Source organism: Piliocolobus tephrosceles, chromosome 1 (genome assembly GCF_002776525.5).
Source record: "Piliocolobus tephrosceles isolate RC106 chromosome 1, ASM277652v3, whole genome shotgun sequence".
In the NCBI taxonomy this organism is placed as follows: Eukaryota; Metazoa; Chordata; class Mammalia; order Primates; family Cercopithecidae; genus Piliocolobus; species Piliocolobus tephrosceles.
In genome coordinates, this window is record NC_045434.1 from 151,181,026 (window position 1) to 151,199,171 (window position 18,146).

Sequence of the window (18,146 nt, forward strand, 5' to 3'; positions counted from 1 at the left end):
TAACTTCTTGTTGTTGCCGTGGCATTTGTAAACTGTCATGGTGCTGCTGGGAGTGTAGCAGTGAGGATGACCAGAGATCACTCTTGTCGCCATCTTGGGTTTGGTGGGTTTTGGCCGGTTTTGGCCAACTTCTTTACCGAAAGTGTTTTGTCAGCAAGATCTTTATGACCTGTATCTTGCGCTGACCTCCCATCTCATCCTGTGACTTAGAATGCCTAACCGTCTGGGAATGCAGCCCAGTAGATTTCAGAGTTGCTCTGGTTCAAATGCCTCTAACAATGTCATCTTGGCCCTAATCATAGCTGTGACAGACTGCCACTGCTACTACTTGAGACCGTCACTACGACAGTTACTACTGTTACTGCCTGAGAAGGTCATTACAAGACTGAATAAAGTGACGAACATGGAAATGAAAACTTGAGACAAAAGTAACTATTTTAAGGAAGGGTCCAGGGGAAGAAGAGAACTCCCTGCTTTTAGTGAGCAGAGGCAGCCCTTTATATTTATTGGGTAGAAAGAGCATGGAGGAGGAGGTAACGACTGGTCAGCTGCTTAATTGATCACAGGTTCACATTATTACTAATAGGCTTCACATTTGCCTAATCACAAGAAACACTTGTGCCTGGATTGTGACTGCCCTCCTGCAGTTCTTCTGGGTGGCATATACAGTTTGTCAGTTTGCAAACATTCTGCATTTATGAGAAACAGTTTACTCACATAGCCTCCAGTGGTACACTGAGTTGATCATGACCCTCACTCTTTCGGCCTCCAACAATAGCAACTCCATGGCAGTCTCTATGGTGTGCAGCTTTCCACTGCCTTCCATAAACCCCAGGGAGAGTTCAGGGTGGCTGGAGGAGAGTCAGGGAATGGTAATTGGCTTTCTCCTTCATGTCCACACACACATGCGGTGACACCTCATCAGCCTGTATACTAAACAGCTTGTGACCATTTCTTCTTTCTCTGTGATGTTTCTGGTCTTTCTCCTGCTTCTAATTTTGACTCTGAGGTCATTGTAATGGAGAAGTAAGGATGTTATCTCCTACTCCTCTTTCTATGCTCTCCCCTCTTCTAGCACTAGAAGGATTTTGTCTGCAAAGGCCCTTCCTTGCAAAGGTTTCCTCCTGCTGCTCAAGTTGGCATTGGCTCTCCCTTTTCCCTAGGGCTATCATGATGGAAGGGTTTCCATGAGGGTGGGGAGGGGACGGAAGACAATATTATCACCAATTCAGGAAAATGTATTGGTAAGTTTTTGAAGATTAAGAGAACATTTTTGTTGTTTCACCAAAATATCTCTTTAATTTTTCTGAATTGTGTAACTTTATCCTTAACTGTCTTTGAAAAATACATATTTTTCTTGTTTTATTTCCTTTACATTATTAACTAATTTAAAGGGCTTTCCTTATTGACTTAAATTTTTTTAAAATTTTATTTCTAGAGACAAGGTCTCACTGTGTTGCCCAGGCTGGAGTGCAGTGGTACAATCATAGTTCACTGCATCTTCTAACTCTGGGCACAAGGGATCCTCTCATCCTCCCACCTCAGCATCCTGAGTAGCTGGGACTATAGGCTCACACAGCACACCTGACTAATTTAAAAGTTTTTTTTTGGTAGAGACAGATCTTGCTGTGTTGCCCAGGCTGGTTTCAAATTCCTGGCCTCAAGTGATCCTCCCACCTCTGTCTTGCAGAGTTACCCTTACTGTTTTATTAGTAGAGCAATTTTGAATAGTTAGAATAATTTGGTTAATTTAATGAATTTTTTTTTTTTTTTGAGACAGAGTATCACTGTATTGCCCAGGCTGGAGTGCAGAGGTGTGATCTTGGCTCACTGCAATGTCCATCTCCTTGGTTCAAGTGATTCTTGTGCCTCAGCCTCCCAAGTAGCTGGGATTACAGGTGTGTGCCACCACACTTGGGTAATTTTTGTATTTTTAGTAGAGACTGGGTTTCACCACATTGGTCAGGCTGGTCTCAAACCCCTGACCTCAGGTAATCCACATCCATTGGCCTCCCAAAGCGCCGGGATTACAGGCATGAGCCACCGCACCCAACCTTAATGAACTTTAATAATGTTACTATTTATACCGATTAGCAACATAGCAGATACTCACACCAGCGAAACCATACAGAACTGTTTATCTAGTAACAACAATTTCTGTACTCAACCCAATGGTTATGTGTACAATTCGTCCTCCGGCCAGTTCAGGCTTTCCATGGCAATAAATCCCTGGGGACTAGGACCTTTCAGGAGGCAGCCTCTTGTTAAAGTCTGCTTCCAGGGATATGGCTGTTTCCTCATGGTTCTGAGAGCCAGAAGGTTCTATTTGTGGAACAAACCAACCAAATTCAATGAATCAGAAAGTGACAAAGATAGTTCAGGGAAGGATTAGTCTCTAGACTACTATATTTTTGATACCAATCATTGTTCTTCCTTTTGCTTGTTTTACCTTTACAGAGCTGGGAGCACATAAAAGATAAGGCAGGATGTGAATTTGACCAGGTGTGCATGGTTATCACCAGGCTGAAAGAAAAAAATCTCCCTTTGGCATATAAAGAGCCTTCTAAATCAGACAGCAAATCGTAACTAGTGTCACTCTGTGTTAGGCATTGTGCTTTCTTTAGAGTTACAGAATACTTATGACACAGTCTCTGGTTTCAAAGAGCTTGAGTCTTGTTGAAAAGATTATCCATTCATTCACTAAATATTTAATGAGTTCATACTATGGGATAGGCACTGTGATATGTGGGCATAGAGCAGAAACAAGGTAGATTTGAACCCTGCCTCAATGGAACTGATAATCAAGTGGTACTGATAGTCAATAACTGACTCTGGATGTTTCCAAATATCCCCAGTTCTAGCCATAGAAAGTTCCTTTTTTTTTTTTTTTTTTTTTCAGATTAATTAAAAGAACTCAAGCACATCCTGGGTGACTTCATGAGATGCCGTCCCTCTCGAGCACTCTGATAGTTCCAGGGAGTGATTAGGTTCTGGCCGTCACTGACAGGCCTCTCTCTGGGCTGTGCTCTTGCATTTCCACAGGTCCCTTCAGGCTCTCTCTGATCTGTTTCTCTAGGTGGCTCTCCTCTCTCTACTGTGCTTCTAGTCAGTCTGGGAAGCCTCCTTTTTTCATTCTTCAAAGCTTCGCCCTTATATAGCTCCTTATTCATTTATTTGTTTAGCTTCTTTTTAGAAATTTGTGATTTATTTTATTTTTAATTGACAAATAGTCACTGTACATGTTCTGTATTTATGGGGTATGATGTGATGTGTTGATATATGTTTACACTGTTCAATGATTAAGCCAATTAACAAATCTATCACCTCTTTATTAGTCTTTACTGAGACCTTAAACTGAGCCAAGGGTGAATGGGGTAGGAGGAAGTGAAAAAACAGCAGAATTTAAAAGCAGGGATAACTATTCCTAATGGTTTTTTTTTTTTTTTTTTTTTTTTGAGACGGAGTCTCGCTTTGTCGCCTGGGCTGGAGTGCAGTGGCCAGATCTCAGCTCACTGCAAGCTCCGCCTCCCGGGTTTACACCATTCTCCTGCCTCAGCCTCCCGAGTAGCTGGGACTACAGGCGCCCGCCACCTCGCCCGGCTAGTTTTTTGTATTTTTTAGTAGAGAGGGGGTTTCACCGGGTTAGCCAGGATGGTCTCGATCTCCTGACCTTGTGATCCGCCCGTCTCGGCCTCCCAAAGTGCTGGGATTACAGGCTTGAGCCACCGCGCCCAGCCTCCTAATGGTTATTGACTGCTCCCTTTCATAGATGTCCACAAATGGACAGTACATTTTTTAGCTCTGCTAATATGGAGTGGGAGAGAGAGAGGAATGATGGTGGAGAGGTGGACAGGACACTTGTGGCCCGTGAAGTAGATATTCATCTTTATTTTAAGGATAATAGAAAAAAAAGCAGCAATTTTATGAAGCATATATGTTGAGATGTCTGTGTATATCTGTGTGTAATGAGCAGATTCTCTTTAGAAACAGTTGTGTGGAGAATGGCTTAGCTACCAATATTAGGTGGCACATGCTAGATGCTGGATGAGCAGGAGTAGTGTCATATACTGATCAATGTTTTCCCTCCCAAATCTGACAGTAGATCTGTCAGACATTAGGAATTTCTTCCCAAAAGCCCAGGGGGGGTGGAATACTGCAGTCCAATCACAAATGATATTCCCAAAGTGGGAGGCAGCAGGTGTAGGACTGAGCTTATTTATGTAGCAGGTCTGTGTGATTACACACACTATTGTAAAATATACCTGGTAGAATAATTTCATGGAGAAAACATCCCTCTTGACCTGGTATCAGAAGTAGATGTACAGGGAAGTGAATGAAGCTGAAGTTTCAAAATCTCTCACTTGCACAGGCCTTTTCCTAGGGACCTAATTTTATATTCATTTTATTAAAGAAAGTTTTATACTCTTCAGATGCCACAAAACCTGGATCCACCTCTGTCCAGTATAGTCTCCATGTATTCATGGAGAAAGTGGAATTTGAACTTGCCCTTCAAAGAAAATTAGCCTGTGCATGTCAAAAGGAATGGGATCCCATTCTGAATGAGGATAACTGTGGGGGGAGCATGGAGGGTGCACTGGAGGGCCATGAGTCTGATGAGTACCAGGGATCACTAAAGCAAGTGTCGGATACCCAAACTCATCACCTAAGGTGTTTGTGTTGGTTGGTTATTTACGTTCTTTGGGCCATAGGAAATAGATCACCACTTACATTAACTTAGGCAAGAGGAGGTTTATTGTAATAGAAACAGCATTATGGGCCATGCACAGTGGCTCAAGCCTATAATCCCAACACTTTGGGAGGTTGAGGCAGGAGGATCACTTGAGCTCAGGAGTTAGAGACCAGCCTAAGCAACATAGTGAGACCCTATCTCTACAAAAAATAAAAACATTAGCAGGGTGTGGTGATGCATGCCTGTAGTCCCAGCTACTTGGAAGGCTGAGGTGGGAGGCTTGAGCCCAGGATGTTAGGTTGTAATGAGCTGTGATTGTGCCACTACACTCCAGCCTAGGTAACTGAGACAGAGTCTGTCTTGAAAGAGAGAGAGAGAGAGAGAGAAAGAGAGAAAGAGAGGAAGGAAGGAAGGAAGGAAGGAAGGAAGGAAGGAAGGAAGGAAGGAAGGAAGGAAGGAAGGAAAAGGAAGGAAAGGAAGAAAAGAAAGAAAAGAAAGAGGAGGGGAGGGGAGAGGAGGAGACGAAAAGAAAAGAAAAGAAAAGAAAAGAAAAAAGAAAAGAAAAGAAAAGAAAAATGAAACAACATGATGGCTTGGAGTGTGTAGGCTGGAGTTGGAGAGTAGATTAAGATCCCAAAAATCAACAACTGGGGGAAATGGAATCCCTTGCCTATTGTCCACCATTATTGGACCCAGCTATTTTCTGCTTGTCATAATTGTGTTTCTATTAACAGTTGTCTATTTTTTTCTCTGCATTGTCAATATAATTTCTTAGCTTAATCATCTTCTTCCTCATGGCTCTGTTCCTGATACGAATCTTCCTTGTTTTCTTGAGATTCTCAAGAAAGGAAGCCTCTTCCTTATAAGGTCACTGTTCCTTGACTGGCAAAGTCATAGATCAGTGGCTAACCTATGGCTTAAGCTTGCACGTCTTGTCCCATCAGGTATGCCTAAAATGTACAGAATCTTTGCACAAAATAGGTGACCTGTAGTTGCCTCTTCAGCAGAAGTTGTGGGATAGGGAATTTTCCTTACAAGAACCTGTAGGTGAGGCTAGCATAATAAATGGCCTGTCCCTTATGGCCGAAATAGGAATAGCTAATATTTTCTGCGTGCTTACTTTGTGTCATTGTGTCAGATTCTGTTCTAAATGCTTAATATACATTAACCCCTTTTTTAAAAATTTAAGAGTCAGGGTCTTGATCTGTCACCCAGGCTGGAGTGCATTGGTGCAATCATGGCTCAAATTCCTGGGCTCCCTCAAATTCCTGGGCTCCAGGAATCCCCCTGCCTAGGTCTCCCAAAGCACTGGGATTACAGACATAATGGGTGGTCTGCATTAACCCTTTAATCCCACCAACAATCTTATAGGGGTAGTTACAACCTTTATTCCCATTCCACCAAGAAGGAAACTGAGGCACAGCAAGTTGCAGTAACTTACCCAAGGTCACGCAGCTAATAACTGGTGGAACCAGGATTCCAGCTGGGCAGTATGTTCTAGAGTTTACCCTTCTTCCTGCCTAGGGTTTTTGGCTATCAATCTCCCCAAACTATGTCAAAGTTCCCACTTATTTGAAAGTGGTAACAGTTCTATTTCTTCAATTGCCATCCAGCCCTATCCAATCTTAGTCCAAAAGTGAAACATCCACAATAACCAGCTGTATTTACTTGCTGCCTTCCACTCTTGCTCATTCAGTCCTGTCTTTGTTCAAGCCGTCCCCTGCTCCCTTTCAGTTCTTCTTTTCATGCTCTGTACCTCCTTATGAAACCTTAACTCCCCTCAGTTATTTTTATGTTTCCCCTTTCTCTGAATTCTTAAGGCTTCTACAGTCTGTACTATTGTGAGGAGACCAGTATAACTGCATTTAAGGTCTATTATCTTTAGAATATATTTTGATGTTTTAGAAAGAGAAAAACACAGAACCCCCTTAAAAGATGAAGATTCAGAAAGCAGTGCTAGAAGTTAAAAAGCCTAGTAACTGTATAATCTCTTTGGACAGTGAGGCTGTAAAAACTCCGAAAGATGAAGTTAAATTGAGGAGATGGTTGTAAGGCATTAGAGGCTTTAATACAGTTTGAGTTGCTCAGAGTCTCATGAAGGGTTGTGAGAATGATCATTGGAAGGAGAGTCCCTGGCTTACCCACTTGGTTTCTCCAGGCAGTTTGAATCCTGAGAGGAAAGATAAGAAAGGAAGGAAACTTTGGAAAGTAAGAAGGGGAAACGGTTTATTTTTGTTGTTAGTGTGATACAGCAGGCCCCGGACTAGAAATGATGGCTCACACCGAAAAGACCAGCAAATAAATAATGACAGTAGATAACGTGCTAGCTATACCCATTTCCTCAGAATTCTGCTGAAGTGACAAATCTATCTGTATTCCCTGTACAGAATAACCAATAAATTTTTTATGAAAGCTATCTTTTTTACAACTAAATCATGTAGTAGGCACCAAAAGCCTGGTTTCTAGTTCTGGTTCTAGGTCTAGATTTGAGCAAACCAACCTCACTCAGCTTAAATTTTTTTTTCACCTATAAAATAGAAATAATATCTACACATTGTATATAAAATAGACATTGTATATAAAAACATGTAGAAGAAATCGTTCATTCAAATACCACATAGTAATTAAACCACGTTGTGGCTGACTCTGGTTTAGTCACTGAGGTTCCATCAGCAAACAGAAACATGAAAATCTCTGCTGTTGTGGGGCTCACTGAGTAGTATAATTGGCCCAGTTCACATGTTTTAGTTTTTTAACCCTGCTCAGTTATCCACACTTTTATTTATTTTTTTAAGAAACAAGCATTTGCTGAATAAGGTATGTTCTAGGGTATTTATGCGGGGATAAAATCTACAAATCTATTACTGGGCCTAGTGATAGAGCAGAAAGAGGAAGCTAGATTCCAGATAGGACTTTGCTGCAAGCTACCTTTTTGACTGTAAAAAAAAGTGGCTTCATATCCTCATCTGTAAATAAGAGAGTTGGATTACATCATCTCCAAGGCTCCTTTTAGCTTTAAAATGTGCAGTTTTGTTTCTGCCCACAGGGATCACTACTCTCTTGGTGGCATGGTGCCTAAGAAGAACTTGCCAATGCTCAGAATATAGTCTGCAAATTCTAACAAAGTAGATGATGGTGAACATCACCATCTTATGCTTTGGACTGTGACTATGTGCCATTTTCTATTATTTCTTGTTATTTCAATTGCTTCCCAACTAGAGTACACACTCCTGCAAGGCAGGAATCAAGAAGTGCATTATACATATTATTATCTGGATCAGGAAAGACTCCTTTGATATCAGAAGCCTGGATTTGTATTTCTAAACTTATCTATATTTTCCCCCTTGAGTAGGTCAAATGCTGCTCCTACTACCTTATATGTTTTGCTTATTAATTTGACCAATTAACTCTATTTTATGTCACGAACAATATAAAATTTAGTTATACCCTTATCAGAATAATGTGTTCATTCCAGCTTAATGAAATTTCATTATACTTGAATAAAAAGCAGGGGGAGGTTTGTCAATTCTAGAACTTAATATGCAGTACAGGTATATCTAGCCTGAGTACTACAATATCAGATGAGAGCATATACCAAAAGTTTCTAAGAGACTAGTTTTATTAGCACAGTAATGAAAAACAATTATAGAATTTGGAGGGAGTGAGGCAGTAGAGTGTGGTTAGGACATGTGTTCCGGAACTAAACTCCTGGCATTTGAATTCAAACTCTGCCACTCACCTGGAGGTGACCCTAGGCAAGTTACTTTACCTATTTATGCCTCAGTTTCTGCATATCTCAAGTGAAGATGATAAGAGTACCAATTACAAATAATTAAATGAATTATTATTTCTAAAGTGTTTGAACAGTGCCTGACAAAGGGAGAGGACCTTCTGATTCTGGTCAGTTGTTTAGGAGGGAGTTAAAAGGAGAGGAATTAGGAGCATCTGACACTGTATGTCACTTAAAGAAGCTGGTGGTAAAGGAAGGCAAAACATTGGACTGCGCTTGTAGGAAGGAGTAGAGACAATCAAGCACAGGTGTTTGTGTGTATTGGTTTCCCAAGACAAGGGAAGCCTCCACATATCTGAAAGTGGATGGAAAGGAGCCAGTGGTCAGGAAGTTGGAAGAGGGAGGGGATAGCTATGGGAGCGGGATGACCTGTTACAAGGACTCAAGTAATCAGAGGTGAAGAGAGGGAATTCTAGGATAGTTTTCTCTTTGTTCCTTCAAAATCTAGCTAGCTTTATGCCATGTTACAAATCTGGCCTTGAAATTCTGAAGGTGACAGCACAGACCATCATAGTCCTCAGTTATTCAGGATCAAGCAGTGTGGATGTGGATAAATTAGTGAGCTGGTATGTGAGCAGAGTGGTGGGTGAGCAGAGATAACTATTAACGACATGATGGAAAGTAGCTATAACCCTGTGGTACAGCTGGGTCATTCTGGAAGGAATGTTGCAGACAAACTAGCACAGTGTTCAGCCCACAGAGGCAACATGGCTCTGTGAATACAGGCATCAGGCATCCTCAGCTAAACCATAAACAGCCACAGAGTCCACAAATGAGCCATAGCAGAAGGCCAAACAAATGAGCTATGCTTGTGTAGTCTCCATTTGGTGTCTGTGGCATCTGCATTCACACATCAATCATCTTTCAGAATTGCCATAGGAAAACAATTTAGCCCAAGAGTTAAATTCAAATTGGAAGGTCAACACCGACCCTTTCTCCAAGTACACTGATAAATAGTCTGCACCACCTTAACTGAATTATTTTAAAATATCCTGTAACACAGTTTAGGAAGTAAAGCTGTCTAAATTGAAATCTTTGGGCTCTCACATCCAGAGGGAGGATAAACTTTGCTGGCAGACTGGATGTTATATACTTGGAAATTTGGGAAGAACGCAGCAGAGCTATAAGTTTAGTTGGAACAAGAACAAGATTTATTTCAGGCAGGAAGATCCTAGGCAGCATGAAGGAAAATTTTTATGGCTGCAAGAGCTGATATCTCTAAGAGAGGCTCATTAGTACCTGCTTATTCTTATACTTTCAGGACAGGCCATATTTGGTGTGAATGAAGATCAGGGTATTAAAGAGTTTAAGCATGAAGTGAAATTAAAGGCAAAGGGGTTTGGCATCACCTGACATATGGTAGTCTTTATCTTTTAGAAATGGGAAACTTTCAAAGATATTTATGATTTGCCAAGATTTGCCTTGGAAACAATATGAAGGACATGTTAAGGAGAAGGAAAACTTGGGTCAGAAACAGTAGTAACAAGGCTATTAGTAGATCAAATCATATATAATCTCCAATATACAACAATTTTTAAAAATGGAATTTATTTTTTGGAGCAGTCCATAGCAGAATTGAGAAGTACGGAGATTTTTCACAGACCCCCTGTCCTCACATATGCATAGCTTCCTCCATTATCAATGTCCCCTACCAGAGTGGTATATTTATTGCAGCTGATGAATCTACAGCGACACAGCGTTATTACCCAAAGTCCATAGTTTACATTAGGGTTCACTGTTGCTGTTGTACATTCCATGGGTTTGGAAAAATGTATAATGACATGTCCACTATTATGGAATCATAGATTAGTTTCAGAGCCCTAAAAATCCTCTGTGCTCCACAGACAGTGCCTCTAGGGAAACATATGCTTCAGAACTCTTGGCTCTTCACAAATTACCTTGCAGTGCTTCTTTTAGGTTTTTTTGTTTTCTTTTTTTTGTTTTTTTTTTTGTTTTTTTTAATCTCCTGCTATTTGCATTGTACAGGTATGTGATATCGAAATTCCTACAGCTGTAGTCTGCTTCTAAAGTTTAGCCAACAAATAATGCAAGCCCAAGGGCATTTCCTTAGTTAAAGCAGGGCTCTAAATAAGCACCAAGCAGCATAAAAGCAGGAAGAGGAACCTAGTGGTCAGCTAAGGTGAGAACTTACCCTAACCAGATTGTTCCTTAGCAGATGGAGAATCTTCTCACATAGGAGTACAAAGGGGGCTTTGAAAGTCTTGCAGAAAAAATTTTTTAGAAAACCCCAAAACCTGTTTTCCTTTCTCCTCCAAGTCTGACCACTCTTCCAGACCCATAAAATTTCTGTGTGAATTGCCACTAAACTTTTTCTGTTTGCTGTGGAATAGGTATTGGTCAAAGTGTAACTTTTGCTGCAAAGAAGACATGGCATTTTATGATTCTTCACACAGCACTGCCTACCTAAAACAGAAATCATCCATTAGCTTAACACAGTTAAGAATTGGAAAACTATATGTCTGTCTAGACAGCTTGTATAATGCCATGCCACTTAAGATGGTCATGTTGCTTAAGATAATCTTAATTAAATTTTTGAGAGATAAAATAAAACCTTAGGAAGCCAATTTAAAAAGACTGAAGAAGCATTGGATTTTATTTCTTTCTCCTTTCTCTTCTAACAAATTTTTATGAGGAATTAATTTTATTCTGTCTTTTTCTTAAAGACAATTGCTGAGAAATTTATATATTAAAAAAAAGGAATCGTTTTTCGGCTGTAACATCCAATGAATTTAGGAGATGTGTAACATGGAGAATGCTGTGGAGGGATGGGCCTCAGGATTGGCTGTGCAGCATTGTCCATTCAGGCCACAAATGCCTATCCACCATGATTTCTGTGCCAGGCACTGTGGTAGCTGCTGGAGACTCAGTGGTAAGCAAAACCAGGCATGGTTCCTGCTCTCATGAAGCTTATAGCTTAGGTGCAATGACACATATTCAATAAATAATCACACACATAACTATACATTTCATACAACACGAGTTCCTGAAAGAAAAAAATAGTAGATGTCGTATAGTGGGGGACCAGTCCTAGTCAACAGGATGTTCTCCAAGGAAGTGATTCTCCAAGTTGAGATCTATCAGATGAGTAGAAGTTAGCCAGGTGATGAAGAAATGGAAGCATACTCCAGGCAGAAGAAAGTGCAATTACAAAGGCCCTGAGGTATAAAGGAAGATGACACTGTTCTTAATGTTCGAAGATGGCTGGTATAGCCTGAGCACAGAAGACCAAAAAGGCAAAAAGTTTGAAAAGAGGCTGAAGTTGTGTCCTGAGGCCATATAAAACAGCCTTTGATGTCATGTTAAGAATTCTAGGCCGGGCGCGGTGGCTCAAGCCGGGCGCGGTGGCTCAAGCCTGTAATCCCAGCACTTTGGGAGGCCGAGACGGGCGGATCACGAGGTCAGGAGTTCGAGACCATCCTGGCTAACACGGTGAAACCCCCGTCTCTACTAAAAAAAAAAATACAAAAACCTAGCCGGGCGAGGTGGCTGGTGCCTGTAGTCCCAGCTACTTGGGAGACTGAGGCAGGAGAATGGCGTAAACCCGGGAGGCGGAGCTTGCAGTGAGCTGAGATCCGGCCACTGCACTCCAGCCTGGGCGACAGAGCCAGACTCCCTCTCAAAAAAAAAAAAAAAAAAAAGAATTCTAGTCTTTATCCCAGAGCAATGGGAAATCACGAAAAATAATCAACTGGAGGGTGGTTGAATTAGATTTGTCTTCACTAGTCACTTGAGGTCAATGAGTTCTTATTCAGTGTTTAACAAGTGCTATGATAACTTCCCCAGTCATATCAGACATGGTCTCGGCTCGCAAGTGGTATTTGATGTCTAAGTGTCGGAGGAAATAAGTGTGAGTCAAAGCTTGGAAGTAGAAATGAGATGGTCCTAGGAAGGTAATATCTAAAACATCCTTATTCATCATAGCCAAAGTGACTTTGTTATGCATGTTTTGGTTTTGCTTTTCTTTCAAAATACTCAAAGAAGTGTGCTGTGAAATCCTCTGTCTGTTCACAGATCAGGTACCACACAAACAACTATGCATCCAGCTCCACCTCCTTACCCTGCCAGTGTTCCTCAACCTTGATGTGGAGTGACCATTTGGAAAGGTGAGATTTAGAAACTGCCGGGATTTACAGCATAGCCTCCTCCCATCTCTCTGTTCTAATCTGAGTTCATGCTACAAAGGCAGACTATCTCTGAGAATTAAAATGCAAATTAAACATATACGTCTGATTAAGAATAGTAGATTCCTTAGAGGAATTGTTGTTTTTAAAACTCTACTTAAGTTTCCTCCGACCAAGAGGTTTTTGAAACTGGCTCGAGTCTGATCTTGTGATTGATCAAGTCTCTTGCCATGAAAGAATCTGCAAGTCACTGATTTTTTCATAGTAAGGATAGTTTCCAGGAGTATGTTAAGGCTAAGCTACTCCTATTTTAATTAGGTATCAGAAGCCAGCTTGTTCGCCATATGGCTCATATGGCTAGCACACTCTTAGTTGAACTTTTGATTAGATCTATTTTGAATAAAACATGTACTTCAATGAATGAATACTCTAAAAGGCAGAAGAACTTAATCCCAAATGTCATGTATCAAATTTCGAGCTTTAGCTTCCTCCCTCAAGCACCTCTTTTTAATATTTCTATTAGTGGCTAATTGAGTGGAAAGTCTGCTGGGTATTACAGCATTGTGTGATTTTTTGTTTGTTTGTTTTTAAGAAAGACTGTGAAAAGGTTTATTTTTGCAGAGATAGCACACTTGACTTATCAAATGGGTTGAACTCTTCATTTTAGTGAAAAAGCGTGCTCTTGTTATTTTATTCTCTGGGTAATGTCAGGTACAGTAACTCCTTTGCTTAGTACAAGTTGTTATAATGGATATGAACATTCAAGCAGCTCAGTTTCTTTAGACACTTATCCTCCCATGGATGAGGGAACTGAGAGATAATCTCCTGTTTTTCAGAGGAAGAGATGAATGTGTTTTTTCAATAGAGATATATAGTGTGCCCCTTAGAAAATAAGAACAAGCTGGTTGATTCTGGAAAACAGCTTTAAAAGCATGAGTCCAATACAATTTTTACTCAACTCACATTTATAATCCTATATCCTTCCCCACATCTATCTATCATCTATCTATCTATCTATCTATCTATCTATCTATCTATCTATCTACCTACCTATCTACCTACCTATCATCTATCTATATGTATATAACACACACACACACATATGTGCACACTGGGTGCTCTTTTGCTATTAATACAGATTCCCCTAGAAAACAAATGAAGGGAAACGAAGAAAAACACCTTGTTTCCATCTCTTTTTTGGTAGGTTCACTCTAATTCCATTTTTAATTTTTTAAGTAAATGTTATTATACTTATGCTCAGTTATAAAAATAAGCCCTGTTCTCTATGGAAACTTTGGAAAATGATGAAAATTAGAAAGAAAAGCAGCTTACTAAACTTTAGTCTCACTAGTCAGTAAAAATTAAGTATCATGTTAGTGTATGTTTTTCTATACTTTTTTTTCCTACAGTTTTTAAATTTTGTTTTACACACTTATGTTAATGTTATGATATACATTTTTTAATCTTGTTCTCATTTTATTTAGCATAAAATAAGCATTTCTCAGACTATTTGCAAATTATTTGTGAAGCCGTTTTAATATTTATATAATAGCCTATCTAAATAATACACTATAGTTTACTTAAACATATGGTCAATTTTGTGGTCAAATTTGCCACACTGATGAAAATATTACTATATCATTACCCAAGTACTGAAAGGCAGAGGTTTTAAAAAACTGTTTATGTATATATATTTTATCATAAGGAGACTTTATGAAGTAAGTAATATGTAATATTTAATATTCTTTAAAGATACATGTAGTCAGACTGTTTGCTAAAATAATTAGAGAGATTTAAAATTTCATCGACCATGTGTGATAAAATTTGCTTTACTCTAATTGGCACTGTGTACTATCCTAAAAAAAAAGGAACAGAATACTTTAATTTTTTTTTTTTTTTTTTTTTTTGAGACGGAGTCTCTCTCTGTCACCAGGCTGGAGTGCAGTGGCATGATCTTGGCTCACTGCAACCTCCGCCTCCCAGATTCAAGCAAATCTCCTGCCTCAGCCACCCAAGTAGCTAGGACTACAGGCATGCACCACCACGCCGAGCTAATTTTTGTATTAGTAGAGATGGGGTTTCACCATGTTGACAAGGATGGTCTTGGTCTCTTGACCTCATGATCTACTCACCTCGGCCTCCCAAACTGCTGGGATTACAGGCATGAGCCACTGCGTCTGGCCTACTTTGATGTTTTGATAGGAAAATATTCTATTTCCTGGCTATTTCAGCTTGTATTCTTCCTTATTTCTTTTTAGACTAGAGTTATATGCTAATTGAAACTTATTTTTACAACAAGATTATTTGACCACTTATTGTGCCTACAATTGCTTTTTTAAAAATAAAACACATGTAATTACTTCAAATGAGAATGTTTTAAATGTTTAAAGCAAACAAATTTATTACTTATATTTTACTCCTCACACCATACACAAAATTAAAAAAAAAAAAAATCCCCATCCGTGCTTATTGCATCTTTCTCTCTCTATTCTAACAGACAATGAAAGAATGGAGTCGGACATTTTATTGCAATTCCTGCTTCCCTGAATTTGCGTATTTCTTCCCACCTGAGAAGGAGAATTATATATTTTGATTTGGATTATTTCTTCATTTTTATCTGTTTATTTTAATGATTGTTTTGTCAGTAATATCCATGGAGATCAACTTTATTATTATTATCCATGCCTTCAAATATTAGATTGGTTTCTTGAATGGGATTTTGAATATGCATTTAAGAAGTTGGGAATAATTTCACAGATGATGATTGGAGGAAAAGTGATGAAGAAAGACCTGTGTTCCACGAGTTTTCTCCAGCTTCAAACCTTTACGTGAATCTTAACCAAAGTGGACATCTTTACATTTCATGACAGCTTGATTTTACAATATGAGTTTGAAAAATCAGTATAAGTTTACGATGGTGAAAAGTCAACATATTGAGAGCAATAATTCAATTAATAGGGATATAACCTAATGAGATATAAAAGCAAATGAGGGCAGGAGGGAATAGTGACAAAAATATTTGTCCCCAATTATGATTAATGTTTTAGAGATGTTGTGTCCTTGTGGACTTAGCATGGAACTAAAAGTTTCTGAGTTTCAATTCTGGTTGTGTGTCACTTAGTAACTCAGGAATCTGCTTAATTTTTATTTCTAAGCTTTTGACGACAAAGGAGTGATGCAGCTAAGGGCATCCTTGAAGTGTTATAAAAAACAAATTTGAGATTGGATGATTAGCTGCACAGTTAGAGTGATAAAAAATCCAGGCATGCCTTCTGATTCACCACGATCAAGTCAGGATTTCTTAGTATTTCTTTACGGGCAGCATATACAAAGGCAAAATTAATAAATAACATAGTTGTTGAATAACAAATTTTGTTACATTTTTATAAAACAAAATAATCTGTTTTGTCTGTATTAAAATAAAAAACTTTGTGGACTTTTTAAAAGATATACTTGAGTCATCTAAGAGTTTTCAAATAATATGCCGTTATCTGCTTTTAAATTCAAGCAGCCTTTCTTCTTCTTATCCTTTTTTTTCTCTTCCTCCCTTTCTTCTGTCACCTCGTTTACTTAATTAACCACGTATTTACTGAGTGTCTCCTCTGTAGGTACCATGCTAAGGGCCATACTTCACCTATACGACATCTTGGGAAGCGATGAAAATATGGTATCACAAGTTTTGCCATAGGATCATATGCTGTGACTACATATCATTTCTGCCAACTATAGAGTCCTTCTTAAACAGCAGAACCAGTTGTGAATTAGCTATAAAAACCATAACTACTTTCTTCCAAATCTATATTTAAAATGGTTTTTAACTAGCACAAAGCTGATGCTCTACACAATTCCTTTACTTAAGTTTAAATTGAGTGAATTTTACTGAGTACAAAGTATTTGCCAACATCAGAAGAATGTCCATTCTTCTGTTACCTCTGTTTGTTCCTCATTCATCTGTGTGACTAGCTGTCATCTATTCACTGTTTTATTTTTACAAAAGATGGTACAGTTTATAGAGGGCTTAACCAATTTTTCATAACTAATATAAGTAAGAATTCAAATTCAGGTTCAAGTTTTTAAAATTCCAGGTGTACTGTTCCTTCTTACAGCACAATGGAATGAAAGATTTGCTGCAATTATATTCTGTTTATGAGACAAAGTGATGTGGTAACAGAAGTACGAGTTTTGGAATCAAACTTGGATTTAAATCTAGCTGTGTCACTCACAAGCTCTGTGACTCTCAGAAAGTTAATTAGTTACATTGCATCTCAGTAAATTAATCTATAAATTGAAGATAATAGTACTTACCTGTAGGGTAATTGTAATAACGTGCATAAAATGAGTGTTACACGATGGACCCTCAGAAAGTATTTACTATGATTGATTCTTTACTCAGACTTATTTCTACCTATTTAATATGAATCTCAGTTTCAACTATAAACTGGCTTCCTGACTGTGTGGGTTTAAATATCATGAACGGAATCAACTCCAACCATCCTTTGGATGCTATTCTTGTTTATAAGACATCATGATAATTTTTGTCCATGCAAAACCTACCCACCTCCCACATCTTCAGATCTCACCTTGTCCTTAGGCCTTGAATACTTTAAGTATTTTTGTTTTTTACTTACCTCTGTCTGCAACTTTGAAGTTACGTAGTACCCATTTTGACTATTGTATTGTACTATTCCTTAAATATTTCCATTGTATATGTCTCTTTCCTTGTGACAAAACTGTAATTCATGGTGGACAGGACTCGTTTCTTAATTTTTTCCTTAGGTCTCTTGGCACTAGCGTAGTATTTGACACCTAGAAAGATGTTAATAATTAAGTAAATTGCCAGCGAAGGTAACATGTACAAGATTAACATAAGTGAACATGATAGCTTTTGTTTTTATGTTATTGTTCATGTTATTGGTTGTTGTCATTTCACGTTAAACTTTCCTGGTTTAAAAATGTCTACATACAGGGAGAATAATCACAAGAAGTGTTTTTTGTTTGTCTGTTTGTTTTTAAGACAGAGTCTTACTCTGTAGCCCAGGTTGGAGCGCAATGGCATGATCTCGGGTCACTGCAACGTTGGTCTCCCCAGTCCAAGCAATTCTCCTGCCTCAGCCTCCTGAGTAGCTGGGATTATAGGCACCCACCACCACTCCCAGCTAATTTTTGTATTTTTAGTGGAGACGGGGTTTCACCCTGTCGGCCAGGCTGGTCTCGAAACCCTAACCTTAGGTGATCCACTCACCTCAACCCCCCAAAGTGCTGGGATTACAGGTGTGAGCCACCATGCCCAGCCCACATGAAGTTTTATATAACATGTTTATTAAAGGTTTTTTTGTTACAGTAATAAGTAATAAAATAATTAGAAAAGTTAGAAAAATAATGACTATTTGGCAAAGATATTTCTCATACAATGAGAAATTATTTTTGTTCAATTAGTTTAAAATCTAATGTAGAGAAACTATATATCTATATATACATATCAGTATATATGTGTATATATATATGATACTTTAAAAAATAGACT

At 38.8% G+C, this 18,146-nt stretch overlaps 1 protein-coding gene across 2 annotated transcripts in view; it reads left to right on the forward strand.

Annotated features, from left to right (window-relative positions):
- The window catches only part of PTGER3 (prostaglandin E receptor 3), a 199,732-nt gene that overhangs the window by 61,054 nt on the left and 120,532 nt on the right, over positions 1 to 18,146 (forward strand). Inside the window, exons 3-4 of one of the 2 annotated variants that reach the window (XM_023209518.2) lie at positions 12,513 to 12,604; positions 15,120 to 16,065. The exons of the other annotated variant lie outside the window; for it this stretch is intronic. Of the exons in view, the coding sequence (XP_023065286.1) occupies positions 12,513 to 12,604; positions 15,120 to 15,126 (99 nt within the window). The 3' untranslated portion in view covers positions 15,127 to 16,065. Of the gene's footprint in view, positions 1 to 12,512; positions 12,605 to 15,119; positions 16,066 to 18,146 lie in introns of those variants that run through there. 2 annotated transcript variants of the gene reach the window in all.